The sequence below is a fragment of the Meleagris gallopavo genome, chromosome 4 (genome assembly GCF_000146605.3).
Source record: "Meleagris gallopavo isolate NT-WF06-2002-E0010 breed Aviagen turkey brand Nicholas breeding stock chromosome 4, Turkey_5.1, whole genome shotgun sequence".
Lineage (NCBI taxonomy): Eukaryota > Metazoa > Chordata > Aves > Galliformes > Phasianidae > Meleagris > Meleagris gallopavo.
In genome coordinates this window covers 4,145,003-4,161,849 of record NC_015014.2, presented here as the reverse complement: position 1 = coordinate 4,161,849, position 16,847 = coordinate 4,145,003, and the positions used below count along the sequence as shown (strand labels likewise).

General features: G+C 37.2%; 1 protein-coding gene across 1 annotated transcript in view; it reads right to left on the bottom strand.

Moving 5' to 3' along the window:
* The window catches only part of TLL1 (tolloid like 1), a 110,713-nt gene that overhangs the window by 10,441 nt on the left and 83,425 nt on the right, over nucleotides 1-16,847 (bottom strand). Inside the window, exons 14-19 of the mRNA XM_031553249.1 lie at nucleotides 15,319-15,444; nucleotides 12,196-12,356; nucleotides 9,434-9,614; nucleotides 5,532-5,651; nucleotides 2,818-2,943; nucleotides 1,445-1,572 (exon numbers count right to left, since the gene is read on the bottom strand). Coding sequence (XP_031409109.1) covers nucleotides 1,445-1,572; nucleotides 2,818-2,943; nucleotides 5,532-5,651; nucleotides 9,434-9,614; nucleotides 12,196-12,356; nucleotides 15,319-15,444 — 842 coding nt within the window. The remainder of the gene's footprint in view (nucleotides 1-1,444; nucleotides 1,573-2,817; nucleotides 2,944-5,531; nucleotides 5,652-9,433; nucleotides 9,615-12,195; nucleotides 12,357-15,318; nucleotides 15,445-16,847) is intronic.

Below are 16,847 nucleotides of genomic sequence, written 5' to 3'. Positions count from 1 at the left end.
TTTTTCCCCTCCATTGCCTTCTTAATTACGCCAAATGCTTAACTCTACCCTTCTCAGGAAAAGACTTCAGTGATTATCAGAGTGAGAACAATCAGAAGTGATTAGTTTCTGCACAGACAGCCCCCTCAGAAAATGAAACACAGCTTCAAAATTCGCATGGTTTAATGGCATAAGGAAATCAATTCTCTCCTTGTTTAATTTGGCTAAGTAAACTGTGAGGAAGCCCAATAAAAAATTTTTTATCTATAGTGGAAGTATTGCTTTAATATTATTAATATGACATTTTGCTGCACGAGACAGATTTTAAAGATCATACACATACAGAATTCAGTAGGCTGACACTACAGGCCAGAGAAAAGTGGATTTCAGGCTCTAAATCATGGGGCTATTTTTTCAAATTTTACTCCACAAAATTTACTAAAAAAAATCAGTAAAATTCTGTTTTTTTGTTTTTTTTGTTTTTTTTCCAAAATTCATTGGCAAAAGATCATTTTAAATTCTTTTCTTTTAGAAAAGTATGGAAAAAAGATTTTACAGTAACATGCCCCTCCAAATTTCTGCTTGGCTTTTGCTTATGCAGACGGGATGAAGTGTTGTTCAGAGTTGGCAGTAAGGAAGGACATCTGAAACAAAAACCTGTTTTTCACCCTTTGGACGAACAGATCATGCACTACTTGTTCCACACCTCCTGCTCTGCAGGAACATATTAACCTTTTTAATTCTGGAGATCTGGAATCAACAAATGACCACACATCAGCACCAGTAACAAGGGGTTATGGCTGTGGTTAAGGTCAGGTGTTACGAGGTGGCAGTATCCCATTCAACCCCGTAACAATTTAGGCTACTGTTTCTACTTCCTTAAAGCAGAGATACATCTCTTCTTTGGTCTTCTTTCCCCAAAATTTTTGACACATCAATTTCTCTCTCCTTCCACATCTAACACATTCACATTGCTAAGACCTTCAGGGCAAAGTCTGTGCATGTCAGCACTGCCCAGGGAGGTGATGGAGTCACTGACCCTGGAGGTGTTCAAGGAACGTTTGGACGTTGTGTTGAGGGATGTGGTTTAGCGAGAACTGATGGGTGGATGGTTGGACTGGGTGATCTTGTGGGTCTTTTCCAACCTTGGTGATTCTGTGAATCTTTCTCCTGAGTATTACTGTAGCACGTCTGTTTATCGCTTTAATACCTGTGAGGAAGGCTCTGCATACTCATTCTAATATCATTTCTTCAGAACTAAAAAGCCCTATTTTGGATGAATGTGGAACAATGGGAGGAATTCCTTCACTGCTGAACCTAGGAGTCATTTGCTACAGGTACTGTAGAGAGCTACAGGGCTCTCCCCTAAGTACCCTGGGCTGAAAAAAAAACCTGGGGCTGAGCTGAGAGCAGGTAAGCCTCATGGGCAGGTCCACGCCATTGGCTTTGTGCAGATACTACTCACCAATTTGACCCTCTGCCCAGGTGTGGCACTGATTTCCCAGGTGCACTCCTTTCTGCTGGGATACTTGTCGGGCCAGTTGGGACTCGTAATGATGCCATTGGGACTGTGGATCTTCTGTTCACACTCAGCTGTGCCAATATGAGAGCATCAATTAGTCTGGGAGTTCTGTATTCAGAGGTAGCCAGAAAAGTACACTGTTTGTCAGGTGACCCAGTGAACTGAAAGGATCATTAGGAACACAGCTAAACACCCTCCCAAGTGTGAAGGATCACTCTTTGACAAACACTTTATGGCAATTAACTTAGCATGCTTTGATTTGTGAAACATATACTATTGTTTACAATGGATTACTTGTTTAATGTAAATATATAAATACACAACAAACTATGCATTAAAATACAGCCAAATATTCTAATCTTTCCCCCATTCCACGTGCAAATAGGTATGAAAATCCACATAGGATATCTTGCCAATACAACATGAAATGATATTTCTTGAACAACGTAGTTTTCTTCTGACAAATTTTCATATTGCAAGCACAGAGCAATCAGCTAAACAACCTAAAACATAGTTTCTGGGGAGAAGTATATAACTGCTAAGTCTGAATTCTTACTATGTACCAGGAACAGTTGTGTCATTCCTATCCAAGCTGAATCCAGAAGTGCCTCTCTCAATAAATGAAATACCTACCACATGAGGAAGGCAAGCAAAAAACACCTGCTTGGTTTTTTGTTTTGTTTTCTTAAACAACCTCAAGTTTCTTTATAAACATAAGAGAGTTATTTAACAAGAATCTTTTAGGAGAGGCTAGTATAATTCCAAAATCAGGGATAAGACAAGTGATTCACAAAGGAGCTAGAAAACAGTCCTGAAAAATTACAGAGGCTCATAGGATATTACACACTTAAGGATCATGTGCAGATCATCTAAATGGTACTTAAGTCACCAAGCCTACTGTTTGCTTGGAGGTAGTCACAACTTTAGACAGAAAATAGGAGGAGGAGGCTCAAAGCCAGTGATGGAAGCAAACAATAACTTTACCAGGCTCCTCTTCAAAAACTCCATCTCTTTGTTTTGTACTGCTTTAAATGCTCTACACTTCACAGCACTACTACAAGTAGCATTCCCTGCTGAAGCTGAGTGGTCAATAATTCCTAATTTTCTAAGCCAATGGAACCTCAAAACTCAGACACACACAAGTGCTAGGGATGGAGGAAGTGAGGGAACAGGGGAAAGAGATTATTTCACCCAAATATCTAAGACTACAAAACACCATCTATTTTTATTTTTATTTTTTTTTTCCTGGAAGGATTGCTGCAAAGATCTTGCTGAAAGAATTGTATCATCTACTGTCCAAATACCATACAACTTACCCTCCTTGCAGTCATGCTTGTTTTCATGTAGCACGAATCCATTCCGGCACTGGCAAACATAGCTTCCTACCGTGTTGATGCACTCGTGCTGGCAACCACCATTGTCCTTTGAACATTCATCCTTGTCTAAGAAATACACAAGAATGGGTGAGCAGACAGAAAAAGAGCTTGTCCTCAAAAACAAAAGGGTTTAGCATAGACTTTGAGATCAGAAGAGGATAAACTAAGGCACAGTCATTCTTCTCAGTTTTGTGCTAACTTCTATCTGCTTATTGCTCAGCCTACACCATGGCTCAAATATTCTGCCTCACCTTTCTTAGAAGTGAGGGACAGATCTCTCAGATGGGGAACACTAATAATCAGACAAGCTGCATCAAAGGAGACAGTTACCAGCATTTACTCCTTCAAGTGGTCTAGCTGGCAAAGATTTCATAAATATTTAATCCAGAGCTTTATTTTGATAAACAACAGGAGTGCAATTTATGACCAACACAAAATATTCCAGCCCTATGCAAATTCCACAATTTAACAGTGGCGTGTTGAAAGGCAGACAGAGGCCAAAGAAGGCTTCAAGCTCTGCACATTTAAGATGTAAGAAAAGAATGACTTAACATAAACTTTCTGAATAAGTTGCTTTTTCTTTCCAGCAGAGTGGCAGTGTGCTTTACTTTAAATGACTCTGGACTTTACAGAATATCTTGAAAAGGAAAACATTTCATTGAAAAGCATACAAAAGAAACTGGCATTAATTATTTCAAGGAGATCTACAATATAGCATGCAGTTCTGTTTATTAACATATAATCCCTAAAAAGAGCTTTTAGTGTGTTAGAAACAGAGAGTAGGGGAGGAAATATGACCTGCATTAAACAGCTAAAAATTCATTGCATGGAAAAAAGCCAAACTAGATTAACAGGCTGTCATTCTAGCAAGAGGCCTCAGCTGCCACCCTTCTATGTCATTCAGCTGTTGTCATTTTAGTTGAGGCCAGTCCATTTGAGACAGGGAGACTGCTCTGGACGTGTGTGTACATATATATATATATACACACTCACACACACATGTATATAGATATGGTTATATACATTTATATCATATGTATACACACTAGTATAAAACCTGACCAATAAAAATATACACAATATTATTATGTGTGTGTGCATATACACAAATGTTTACATACATCTGCATCTTACAGACTCTGCCATTTCAACATACAAAATAGAAAAGGCAAATGTGCAAAGGAATAATGCACAGATGTCCATTTATTGCAAGGCTGGAATGCATAGTATGTGTTCCCTTCAGCCTCATGTGCCTTGGAAAGCAACAGTAAGTATTATCTCTGAACAAGTTAATATGTGATGCTTCAGACTTCATTAGGCACAGTAGGAATTTCCACAGATTACAAACATTATAGATAATTTAAGTCTCTTTTGTCATCTTACATGTTTTCCTCAGTTTTTACTGTTGCTTGTATTCAGCAAGACAACAAAGTAAATCTGTGTTACAATTACACAGACATCAGCTTTATCTGCCAAAATGTATGCAACACTTGACTAACCAACTTGAAAGTGTTTCAGTAAAAAATCAATTTCTACTTCTAATACATAATGATGATGTGGAGAAACCCTGTCAGTCTAACCTAAGCATCTACTGCATTTTTTGCCCAACCTAAGCATCTACTGCATTTTTTGCCCTGTAAATCTCAAATCTGTTTACACTGAAAGATTCTGAAAGCTTTCTGTAGATGTGAACAGATCTGAGGATTAGGAAACAGCAGAAAAAGTATGTTGGTCCCAGAGTCACACATCCAAAGCCTGGTATCTGTGGTCACGTTGATGATGAAAGAAGCATAAAAGCTTTCACTGTTTATCCACCTTGCAATGCAAGTCTCAAATGGAGGCTGTAAATCTACTTCATTTCAAACAAAACTTTTTTATCTATCATCCTTGCAAAAGCAAGTGCTATCATAAATTAATTCCACGTTGCAAGTGAAGAATGGTAACAAGCAAATGAGAAATCAAATGTATTATGAAGAAAACTCTTCAATATTTCCCCACCTAAGTATTAGTTTGCAGTTTTCTACTAAAATAACATAATAAATGGAAGGCAAGCTCAAAATGCATTCGAGTTTGATTTTCCAGTACATAGTAAGTACGGAAATTCTCAATGAAAGCCCTCTCCATTTTCACCTTCCATCAAACTGTGAAAATAGAGAAAAGTATTTTAACATTAAAGAGCTCTGTTCTCCGTAAAACAATCTATTAGAGACAAGTGCATAAGAAAACAGTCCCAAGTTGGGCTGCTTCCGAGATGAAACTGATATAAAACCATGGACAGAAGGTAGAAAAGAGAAGCTTTCGTACATATCTGAACTACAATAATTATTTGTAGACGGTTAATCAAGGATGCAACTGTTGAACAGGCTTTCCTCACACTTCATAATTCAGAACAGATTTTCTGTCAAATTGATTGCCCAGTTTTAAAAATTCATGGGAAAAAAACAAAAACAAAAACAATTAGTCTGTATTAGTTATAGGAACAAATGTTTTGCCATGTAAAAACAAAGCCATTTGTTATGTTGACAGATGGAAATGAGTTTCCCGGTTCTGAATGGATACTTTCTTTCTTCTCTCATTTCAGTACTCAGAATAGGGAAAGATCCATTCCCAACAAAATGTTAGACTGAAATCATTCAGAGGACAAATGGTCGTACCTCTGAGACCCTCAGAGGCCACCAGTCTGTGAATAATACGTACTCGGCCTGAAGGGACCTGTATCAAGTCCTTGCAAGATTCGAAAACAAAAATTTTCTCTTTGCAGGTAGTTTTCTTGTCTGTGGAAAAAAATGCACCAGGATGGCACCAGAGATGAGTTTGTGCTCCAGAACAAATCTGCTCAAGGCTAGAAAACATCCTAGCTTTCTCTTTTTAACTGATCAGTGAATCATCAACCAAGAAAAAGATGTCCCAAAAATCATTTCTATATTACATCAATTACCACACCTTAAATGGCCATGTGAAAAATTATATGCATTTAAAACTCCAAAATTAGTGATAAATTGAAGCAGTTTAATGACATTATGACAAGGTATTAAATGCACCACTAAATAAAGACTGATTTAAAGAAATTATCAGGATAGATCATAAGAAAAAACATAGAAAAGAAGATATTTTTAACATTATATCTTTTCTTTCACTCTTCTATTAGGTTAGAATAGCTTACTGTCCTCCACAAAGAGTAGAAGAGGAGAGAAAGTGAAAGGGAGGACAGAAGAGAGCAAGGTGGAAGCAAAACAACCAGGAACACACCAGAAAAACCATCCCAAAATACAACAGTGCAGACACCTTATTTCTGGAAGCTTTTAGTTTAGAAGCTAATTCCAAAAAGTTTTTGCAAAAGTATTAAAAAATGAATGTCACAACTCCCTAGTTTCTCCTCCACACCCAGGAAACTGGATTATAATCATACAACATTCTCTCTGTTCGTTAGATGGATGCTCCAACGGCTACCAACTAAGCTTTTTTTCAGATCTGTCTCATCAAATGTAAATTCTACAGAATGTTAAAAATAAAAAAAAAATTCTCACTTTCCCATAGCACCTGGCTGGCTGTTAACACCATTTTGCAGCCAAATAAGCAATTATATGTCTTCTTACATCAACAAAAATAGCTTCCTAGTGCAGGTCATTTTTGTGCCCTGTGTCACTGTTTGCTTTCACAGTTTATCGCATTGGTTTTCAATCACCCAAAAACTGCTTTCTGTCATCTCAGCTGGAGCTCAGCCATACTTCCTCAACTATAGCCGTGGCTGCAGAATTCATCACTGAAAGAGTTGCAAAAAACTTTCTTGGTTGTGCTTGAGGAACACATCACTGTTCTCAATCTTCATCCAGGTTCGATTTATCCAACTCCCTTCTGCTGAACTTTCTGGAGTGAACAGACTGCAAGATGCAGTGTTTTACTCATTACTGATTTTTTTTCATGAGGTTTGGTTTTACAACTAGATGTTTACAAATATTTATTAGGTGTCTTCTAGTAAGCATCCTGTACACTAATAACTAACATGAGTATTTCTCTGTAGATTACATTCTAAATGTACTTCTTTCTGAAGACAAGCTTATAAAGAGGCAGAAAAAACCCACACGGTCAGCTATTAACTCCCAAAAGTCAAAATACACAGCAAGTCCGTGCTTAGTTAATGGATGATTAGCACATCATATTTATATTAAAGAATTCAGGGGTAAGAAAACAGTATCATTTTCTGACAGCCGGAAGAATTGCGTCCAATGAATTACTCTGAGATTAAAGCCTTTTGTTTGAGCTTTAAGTTCAAAATTTGACTTGTCTCAAGCATTACAAGGTTTCTGTTTTGATCAAGAAATCAAAGGTAACATGTAAGAATAGAATCTTCTAGAAGTGATAATCAGAAAAGTTGAGGAAGAATAAAAAGAAAATACAGAGCGGTTGAACTTGCGAAATGAAAGCAGAGATGGCAGCAGAAATGCACTGTGAAGCATTCAGCACATTTATATACTTACAGACTCAAAGACTATTTACATGAGACTACGTTTCTTTGAAGAGGATTAGACATACTCTATACCCAGCACACATTTCTATTTATTAAAAAAAAACAACAACATTAGTTCAGACTTAGCCCTGGCTAATGGATTTATCTGGTGATCAATGGAAACATTTAAAACTTATCATTTTTAGATTAGTAAGAAAAATCTGTTTCCATCCCGGGAACAAAAAAAATCGTATTTCATTCAAAACTGAAACAGTTCTGAAGGATTACAGCATGATGCTTTGAATTGCATGAATTACAGCCCAGTCCTTCCCAAACATACAGCAGTTACTTGAGTTCTTTCTGCAACAGATTCATAACATTAATTATATAAACAATAAAAAAAAGCTTAAAAAGCAACGAGAAAAAAACAACACCAAAAAACAGTGGAAACAGAAATTTAAGTGAATTTGCCCGTGTCATGTTCAGCATGGCCACAAACCATAATTCCTGAACTACAGTGCTTACAAATTTCAGAGCTATAATTGCTAAGCTTATCTGTCATAGGTTTATAGATTCTGAACTATGTAATAAAGGCCATTTTTAGAACTGGAACATCAATATTTAACTGCAAAAACATTTACTGCAAAAAGTCATACTAAGTGACAATGCCTGTTGGCACTCCTAGGTCTCCATGAATTGAATAGTTACATAAAATCTTCTATGAGGAAGCTCTGCTGTGTACATACATGTATTAACTACAAGTACTGAGCAAACCCTGATAGTCTCTTATTAATGCAAAGTACCATTTTAAAATTACATAAAAGGTAATACTACATGTAAAGACAGATCTGAATGAATGCGACTACAGAAATGCGATGACTGGGAGAAAATTATATATTCTCAAGAGCTAATTTCTTCATGTGTGAGAAATCCCATTTTCATGCATTATTTCTTTTAAAATAAATAAATAAATAATCAAAGTCATAAAGGGAAAAACACTGGAAGTTTTGTTGTCTTTCGTGTCATTTACTTTCCCTGCTTTCCATTCCTTGTACTTCCCTATGCCTCATGTGGCATGCTGATTCACATTACTTTGTCATAGTCCAGATTATCAGAGCTAACCAGTGCAATACCACTTACATGACAGCTTTGCTAAAGCATTTTAGTGAACAAACCCTATTAATGGTGACCGGTAACACATTTTGTTACATGTTAAAAATAATCAGGATAATGCAAATCCCAGATGCTTCTGGATTGCTTCCAGAGTTTTCAGAGAGGGAACTGTTTTGTTATTTTGTTTTACATGACATAACATACCCATGCATACATGTGAACATGAAAAGCACGAGGCAAAATGACGCTACTAACACAAGTTGTTATTCTGCCATAGCCAGATTATCGTAATCTAGTCTCAGCAGGTAATTGCAAAGACCTCTGTTGAGCAAATCTGTCCACAGATCTCAAGCTTCACTTATGTCTAAATAACTTCATGCAACAGTATGTGTCCTTCTGCAACATAAACTGACAGCTCTGATCTCCTCCAGAGAAATTACAGCCCAATAAAGATAGACAAGTTTTTGGGAAAATATGAAGATCTGTTTTTCTGCAGTATATTAAGAAGTGCAAAGTTTGGCAAGAAAGAACCCATAATGCTAAGCAAATGTTCTATCACAAGGTAGTAATTTTATAACTAATGTAATATATTACGAGATCTGAGTGGAAAAAAGGGAAGAATACACAGCATGTAATTCATATCACGTTGGAAGTGGGATTTGGAAAAAACTTAGCAACAGAACTTGGGAGAAAAGAAATCTAACAGAAATTTAGGAACAGTCATTAGATTTCCTTTCTTCTTATCTTACAAAGCTTTTTTTAAACTCCTTTGTAATGTAAATGTATGAATGTGCATTCTACATATTTTCTACCATATGCAGACATTACAATTCAGAACAGTATTTTAAGAAAGAAAAGCGGATGATACTTTTGCAAATAAAACAAAATTAAAACTGGGAAGGACAGTTCACTTTCACACCAGAAGGCAATATTCATTCCACCCAGGCAGTGTGTGCTCAAAGGCTCTCACAGGTACACAAGAGTGATTTTCTGTACCTGAAAAGAAGTGTGCCTTGAAGCCTTTTTTTGACACGGTATTGTCAGACCTGAACTCAATTCGCATGTTGTTGTACTGTGAGGTGATAACTTCAGGCACTTCCGTACCGCAGAATTTACCATGTAGTTTAGAATCAGAAGAAAGGCCACTGCGAATCTCCACGTAATCATATTTGCACACCTGGGAAAAGAGAGATCTTTATTTTTTTTAGCTAACCAAAGGAAAAGCATGAAATTGGTTACAAATGCAAGGACTTCAAATACTACGTACCACTCAGTAATGTATTAAAATATCGTTCCACATTTTCCTGAACCTGAAAACATTTGCAAATGCTTACAGTCGTTCATTTCACATGAGCATATTTAAAGTCAGTAAGACTGAGGTCTTATACTCAAAATTCCATTATTTTTCCACAATCTCTGTCAGGTATTTCAATTTTAAAATGCTTAAAATATCAATTAAATCTAAAAAGTAAAATTATCGGACTTTGACTAAAATCTAGAAATGTTCACCCTATAAATTTACAACTATCTTTATGCAATAAGCCAAGTACCCAAAACCTACAAACATTCAACAGTTTGCTCCTCAGAAATTAAAAAAACCTGTTTGCTTAGAATCTTACAAGAGAGGTTTTTATCACAGAATTTTACCATAAGCAGACTAAGCTAGCTGTAGGTGTCCCTGCTCAATGCAGAGGAGTTGACTAGATGGCCTTTAATGGTCTTCTCCAACTCAACCGATTCTATGAATCTGTGATATTCATTTACTCATGAATATATAAATCTGCATTATTAACTCTACAAATCTTTCTTTAAGTGTAGCATAGCTATAATTCAGAGGGCTGATACGTGTGGCTTTCCCTGATTAGTTAAAAATAAAATAAGATACAATCATGTAATAAAAAACCTTATGCAAGGCCTACTACTCATGATAATACATTCAATGCATAATCCCTTGGTCAACATAAAGCCTTCCACCCAAAAACTTCTAAGCTTCTTAGGCTCAACAATCAACCGTTTAATCAAAAAAGCCCCAGCTGCCTGCAATTAATAGCTTAAGAGAAAACAGTGGCCAGGAGGATTCATACCAAGCTTAGACTGTCCATTAAATATAGTTTGTATTTGATAAATCACAATTTATAGTCATAAAAGAAATAATGAAATCATATTCATACAATGCAAAGAACAAAGGTATAAAACTTGAATTACTATTATATATTGATTCATATTAATTGTAGGATAAATAATAATAATGCCTACCACTTTCAGATATAAGTCACAATGTCTATAATTTCAACAGTATACCAGTGATGAACTTTGATGCTCTTATGGGTTTAGATTAAAAATGCAACGTAATTTGAGATTGGTTTTTTGGGCCTTTTTACAGCCCTATATAAAATACAAATAGAATTAAAAGCAAAATTAAAATTGAAAAATGTAAATGCAAAAGATTAGAATTTTAATACTGGTACTTCATGGAGCTCTTAAAACAACAACAAAATTGAAGCATTTGCTAAATGTATACAGGCAGACATTAAGTCTGCACTCTGAAAATGTCTGAATCTCCCATTTATTATGTATGTTTCTTCTGATTTTCACAGATGAACGTACTGCTAGTTAACAATGTAAGCTAAAGTCGATTTAGTACCACTGGAGAGGGTCAAAACAAAGCTATAAACTTTGAAAAACATGTATTTATGTATTGTTCATATCTGCAGAGTTTGCATGTCCTGCGTAACCTTAGAAAGCAGATAAAACCTCTTGCACCTTGCTGGCAAATCTGGCTTAAGTATTAAGAAATTGCAGAAAAAAATGTATGAGCATAGCAAGGGAATTTGATTGTATAACAGAGCCAAGCCTAGGAAGCAGAGTCTAAACACTGATGTGAAACCCATACTTCTAGACACCCAGTAAGTCCTGCAACATGCCCACTGTTTTGCCTGAAGCTAGAAGGAGCAGCACTTCCCACACAGCAATCTCTGCTCTGTCCCTCTCCCCTGGGATGAGAAAGGATTTAGGGACTCCCTAGGCTTCCCTGCTTGGTGGGTGCCACCTCCAGCAAGCACTGCACGCTCCTGGTCTGCAATGACAAGATGCTTGGAAAGAGTCCAGCCCAGTGGTAGAAGCTGGCATGTGACTTGCTGCTAACAGAGCCTTGTGCAGAAACACTGCAGTTGTGCTGTTATTTTTTCAAAGTACATCTACTAAGTAGACCCAATCCAGATTCACTTCGAGAAAAATGGCATTCTTCAAACAGCGTTGTTACTCCATTATGCCTTATTTTGAGTACTGTTCCTTGTAAAACATTCACCCCTGAGAGGCTTGCAAGTGATTTAAATGTTCCCTGGCTCTGTTGCTAACCAAACCTTATGTATAACCTTTGTAGTCATAGTCTGTAAAGATGATTTGGTTTCTCCAGATTTTCTTGTCTTGAATTCTTTCCAATACGTCTCAGACATTTGTTCTGTTTTACTTTGTTGATAAAAAAAAAGTCAGCTGAGACTCAGCAGAGAACATTTCTTCTAAATTTCTTATAATACATATACATTCAGTTGATACGTAAAAGAAAGATATTCTCTCCATGTTTGTTTTGAAAGAACCCAGAAACAGTCCCAGAACAAAACCAAGAATATCTATGGTTATTGTCAGTGTATGAACAGTTAAGTGAGGGTTTTACAAGGCAATATCTATTTATTTCTGAAAGCTCATTAAACTGTTTAGCGTATAACAGATTGTGCAGCTTTTTGTTCACAGTTACTCACTTCATTGCCTTCTAACTCAAAAAACTCAAACTTCATTGAAATTCGGTACTGCGTTGGGGCAACCACCTGCCACACACAGTTTTTGTTTGGAGGATATTCTTTGGGCCACCCTGGTGTGGTTATAGTCCCATTTAGCTTTGTCAGAAGTCCTCCACAAGCAGCTGTAAAATGAAAAGGGAGAGCATCATTTCTGGAATGAAACTGTGTTTTACTGTAAACAGAAGCACACTGAGCAGATTCAGTCCTCTCATTATTTACACTGCTGTAATGCCCAGACAGACTAATCAGAATCTTGTTTTATCATGCTTGGTGCAAACAAAGAGAAAGAGACAGCCCCTATCTTGAACAGCTTGCAGGTTTGTGGACAGAGATAAGTTTCAAGACTACACATGGCTTTATCATATTCATTCTTTTCCCTTCCCTCCAGAGACTCTGGTTATTCTCTCACAGCCTTTCCCATGCAAGTCCTCTGACCTCACTTCTCTCCTCAGGACCTTGATCACCCTTTTCTTACAGACAGACTACTCAAGATGCAGTTCACATTGCCCTGGCTTCTTTTATTGATTACTGATCCAGAATCTGCCCAACCTCTTTCAGCTGACATATGTGCCTCCCGATAACCTACAAGGTATGGTCATTTCTTTAGGACAGCAATGATGTACTCTTCAGATATAATTACATTTGCTGAGATACAGATGTTCAAATAACACAGAAAATATCTATTTGGAATGCAATTGTAAATTAGTCATCCCTATACAACAGAACAATACTGTAGAGCATGTGTGAATGCAGTTCAGATAGCAAAAGGTAAGCATATTAATCTTTTCCATCTGAGCAAAAAATGTTGAAAAAAATGTAATGGGATTCACAGGAGCTCTCAACAATATTCAGTTCCATTCATACTATCATGGGACCATGACAACACTGAAAACCATCCACAAAAATTTCTGAGGAGCTGCTGGGTGGAAGTTCTTCCTTCTTTCAATCGCTGTGTGCTAATGCTCAGCACTTTCTTGAGCATACTGAAAACCAACACCTGTCAGCTACCTGATGACTCACACACTTCATCAACACTAACATGCCTGGGAGAACTCTTGAGTTTCTGTGTTAGAACACAGATGGGCAACCCAGACTTCCCGCTGGCATCTCGTTTCCCATGCAGAAGACTTATTGTTGTACCTTTAACCGTAATCTAGCCAAGGTTGGGGGAGCGAAGACCATAGGTCACGATTCGGTGTATCAAAACAGACCTGGCACAGGTTTCAAACTGCAGTTAGATAACATATCTGCTCCCAAAATCATCTAGTCTATGCAAAGAGTACATCAGACTACTGGCTTTCAGTTTCTGTTTTTCAGTATCGCTATATTGCTCCTTGAGGCAGTGGAGGGAAATATGAAAGTACTGAAAAACTCTTAAAGCCATCCAATATGCTGCCAGCAGGGGAGATTTGGATTGAACAGCATGAAGCAATTTTCTGGGCATGTCAAACACCACAGTGAAGCACTGGGCAGAGTTTGAGTTGAAGGCTTCTACTCTGGCATCATATGTGAATTAAAACAGGCTGAGGCACCCCACAAATTTCCAAACTGTACTCTAGGATGTAATGCTGACTGTGACAACATAGTGACTTTAATTCACTAATCCCAGTGAGCAACTACTGATGGTAAGTAATACATCATGTGGAACAAATGCATTTACACTTCTAGGGATAGCTTGGGGATTTTGCTCCATGCTACGCTGCACTATTTAGCATGATTCCTCCTTTTTCCTGTTTGTGTGCTGAGGAATTACTCCTTCTCTATAGGAGGAAGAAGAAAGAGTTTTCTGAAGGATGGGTAATCTTCCCTAATGTTTGGACTCAGATCATTAGACAGACTAAGCCAAATTCCTTCCATAAATTTGGACTGATGATCAAAGGGCCCACCTCTATCTTCATGCCTCTGCTAGATTAACCTTATTTTCTGCATGCTGACTAATATGCAGCCATTTCAGTACACCAGACATTCTGAAATAACTTATTTTTCCCATATGCTCACTATTAAATTTAAGGAGGGGAAAAAAAAAACAACAACCAACAATCAGCTTAGTAACACCTTCAGACTAATGTGGCTATAGTCAAGGTCTATCTCTGCCTCACACACAAAAAACAATCAACGATCAAAAGCAGAACAATAAATGCAAAGAATCCAAGCAAAACTACCCCAAATTGTGACAAATCATGAGTGAAAGCCAGGTAATTGGAAAATAAATAGAGAGCAGTGAATCGTATCTGAAGGAAACCATAACACAGAGCACTCCAATTTTCAAAATCTATTCACCCCTGAAACACAAATAGATGAATTCAGATAAGAATAACCCATGCAATCCCTGAATGTATTCGTGTTTATGAGTGAAAATCCAAACAATAATTGCTGCGAAATGATCAACAGCTTTTGCTTCTTTCCTTTCATAGGAAAAACGTATATGAAGCAAAACTTATCTCAGTTCAATCCATTGTTTACTCCAACTTCAATTTATCAGGTTTTTATTTCTCCAAATGATTACCTAAGCAAACTTCATTCATCTCTGAAATGTAGAATTTTTTTTTCCAGCAATAAAAGCCCAAAAATCTGACTAGTATTATGGAAGATTTCTCTGAGTTTCAGGATCCTGCCAGAAAAGTCAATGATCAGACTGGCAGCGGTGAGGATTTCTCTGAGTTTTGTGCTGGAATAAAGGATCCTGCTAGAATAAAGAATCTACTGCAGTCAGAGGCTGTCAGAGGGATCATTCAAGTTCCTGACAGCAGCACATTGCTCTGCTGATAATTCTCTCTTTGCACACAATGGGAGACTTTGATTTAATGAGGATAAATAATATAACATGAAGTTGGGAAAAGCATGAAGTTATTTGCAATGTTTCCAATTGACTACCAGGAAAACCTGAAACATTAAGTTAGTGACAGCAATCCAACGGAAGATGATTGCTATGGAGAGACATAACCCCAGTACCATTGCTTTCACGGCAGCCCTGGTTTTCCAGGCTTGCTCCACAGACCTTACATTGCTAGGAGAGAGCATCCGAAAGGTGAATGATCAAAAGCCTGGAGCTTCAATACCTGAGAGCATAGCAACAGACTGTACCTTCACAGCTCTTTTTGTCGGGACCGAGTTCATAGCCAGGATCACAGGCGCACTGGTAACTGCCCAGAGTGTTAACACAGCGCTGCTCACAGCCTCCATTGTCAGGTTTGGCACATTCATCTTCCTCTGCCAAGACAGGGAAGAATGAAAAATGTGTTAAATAATTACTTTTCTCAGCTCTAAGTGGTGGATCAGTACTAACCCCGAAAGCTGTAATACACGCCATTATAAGGTGTGCTACAAAACACACCGTGGATGTTGACTAGAGCACTTTCAAACACTAAGGAGACCTGTAATGGAGAAAATAAGAATGTGTATTTTTGTGTAATTGTTTTGCTTTGCTTTTTTACAATACCTACTGACAGCTGCAGATCTAGTTTATAAGCACTTTGTTGGCAACACACAATCATTTAGGCAGCATTAATCTAAAGGTTGTATAAAGTATTCAAAGAAAGACTGAAAATCCAGAGCAGGGTCACTTGAAGGGCACTTTATCTTCCACAGAATCAATTTGTGCATTATCCTGAATTCATACTCAAAAACAGATTAACAGAATCCTCAAATCCCAGGTTTTCATTCTACCGATATTAAAGTGAACAAGATACACCAAGGCGGGGGAGGGAAGAGAACAGTGTATTGTCTGTACTAGCTGTGAAGTACACCCATGAGGTTCATTTTAAAAATATTCCTCAGATGTTGAAATATTATTTCCTTACAATCTTGAGACAAGTAATTCCTGAAGAGTAAAACAGAGTTCCCACCCTTATGTCTATAGCCTTCAAAGTTTTAATTCTCTAGAGTGAAAACCATCAACAGAATAAGAAAATCCCCAGCTTGTGGCTTTGCAGGGGAGCAAAAAGGCTTTCCTTGTGACGTGACTTGTATTTTAGGGGCTAGCATGGCCCACTAGCTGCTGTTGCCTTTCACTGTGCCTTAGGTAGAACAGAGCAGGAACTCCACAAACTAGAGACAGACACTGAGGCCACCAGTCACGCCGTGGTTTCTCAGTTCTTTTTTTTGTTGATAGACAATAATAAGCTGATAATGCAGCCTAATACTGCAGAATAGCTTGAAGAAACATGTAGATTCAAAGAAAACAATTTTAGTAGAAAAGACCCAGTCATCTCTATTATGATTATATTATTTAATTTTATATTTGATAATACGATTAGCCCAACGAATGTATTTTGCAAGAACAGAAATGTTTCAAGGTGCTTCCAAATCAAGTTGATTTTTTTTAATCTGAAGAAAGCAGGTAGTTGGACTGAATATGTTGCCTTCATTCTTTGTACGTATTTTAATTATTTTATTTTTTTTTTTAAATAAAAATTGCATGTCCAGGTTAAAAAAAGATATTACAGAACAGTTTTAAGTAGAAAACTGGGTAGCCTGGTCTGGTGGATGGTGACCCTACACATAGCAGGTAGGTTGAAACTAGATGATCATTTTGGTCCCTTTCAACACAAGCCATCCTATGATATGATATGATAAAAACAGATTCAAAAATATTTTTTTGAATCCTATTATAA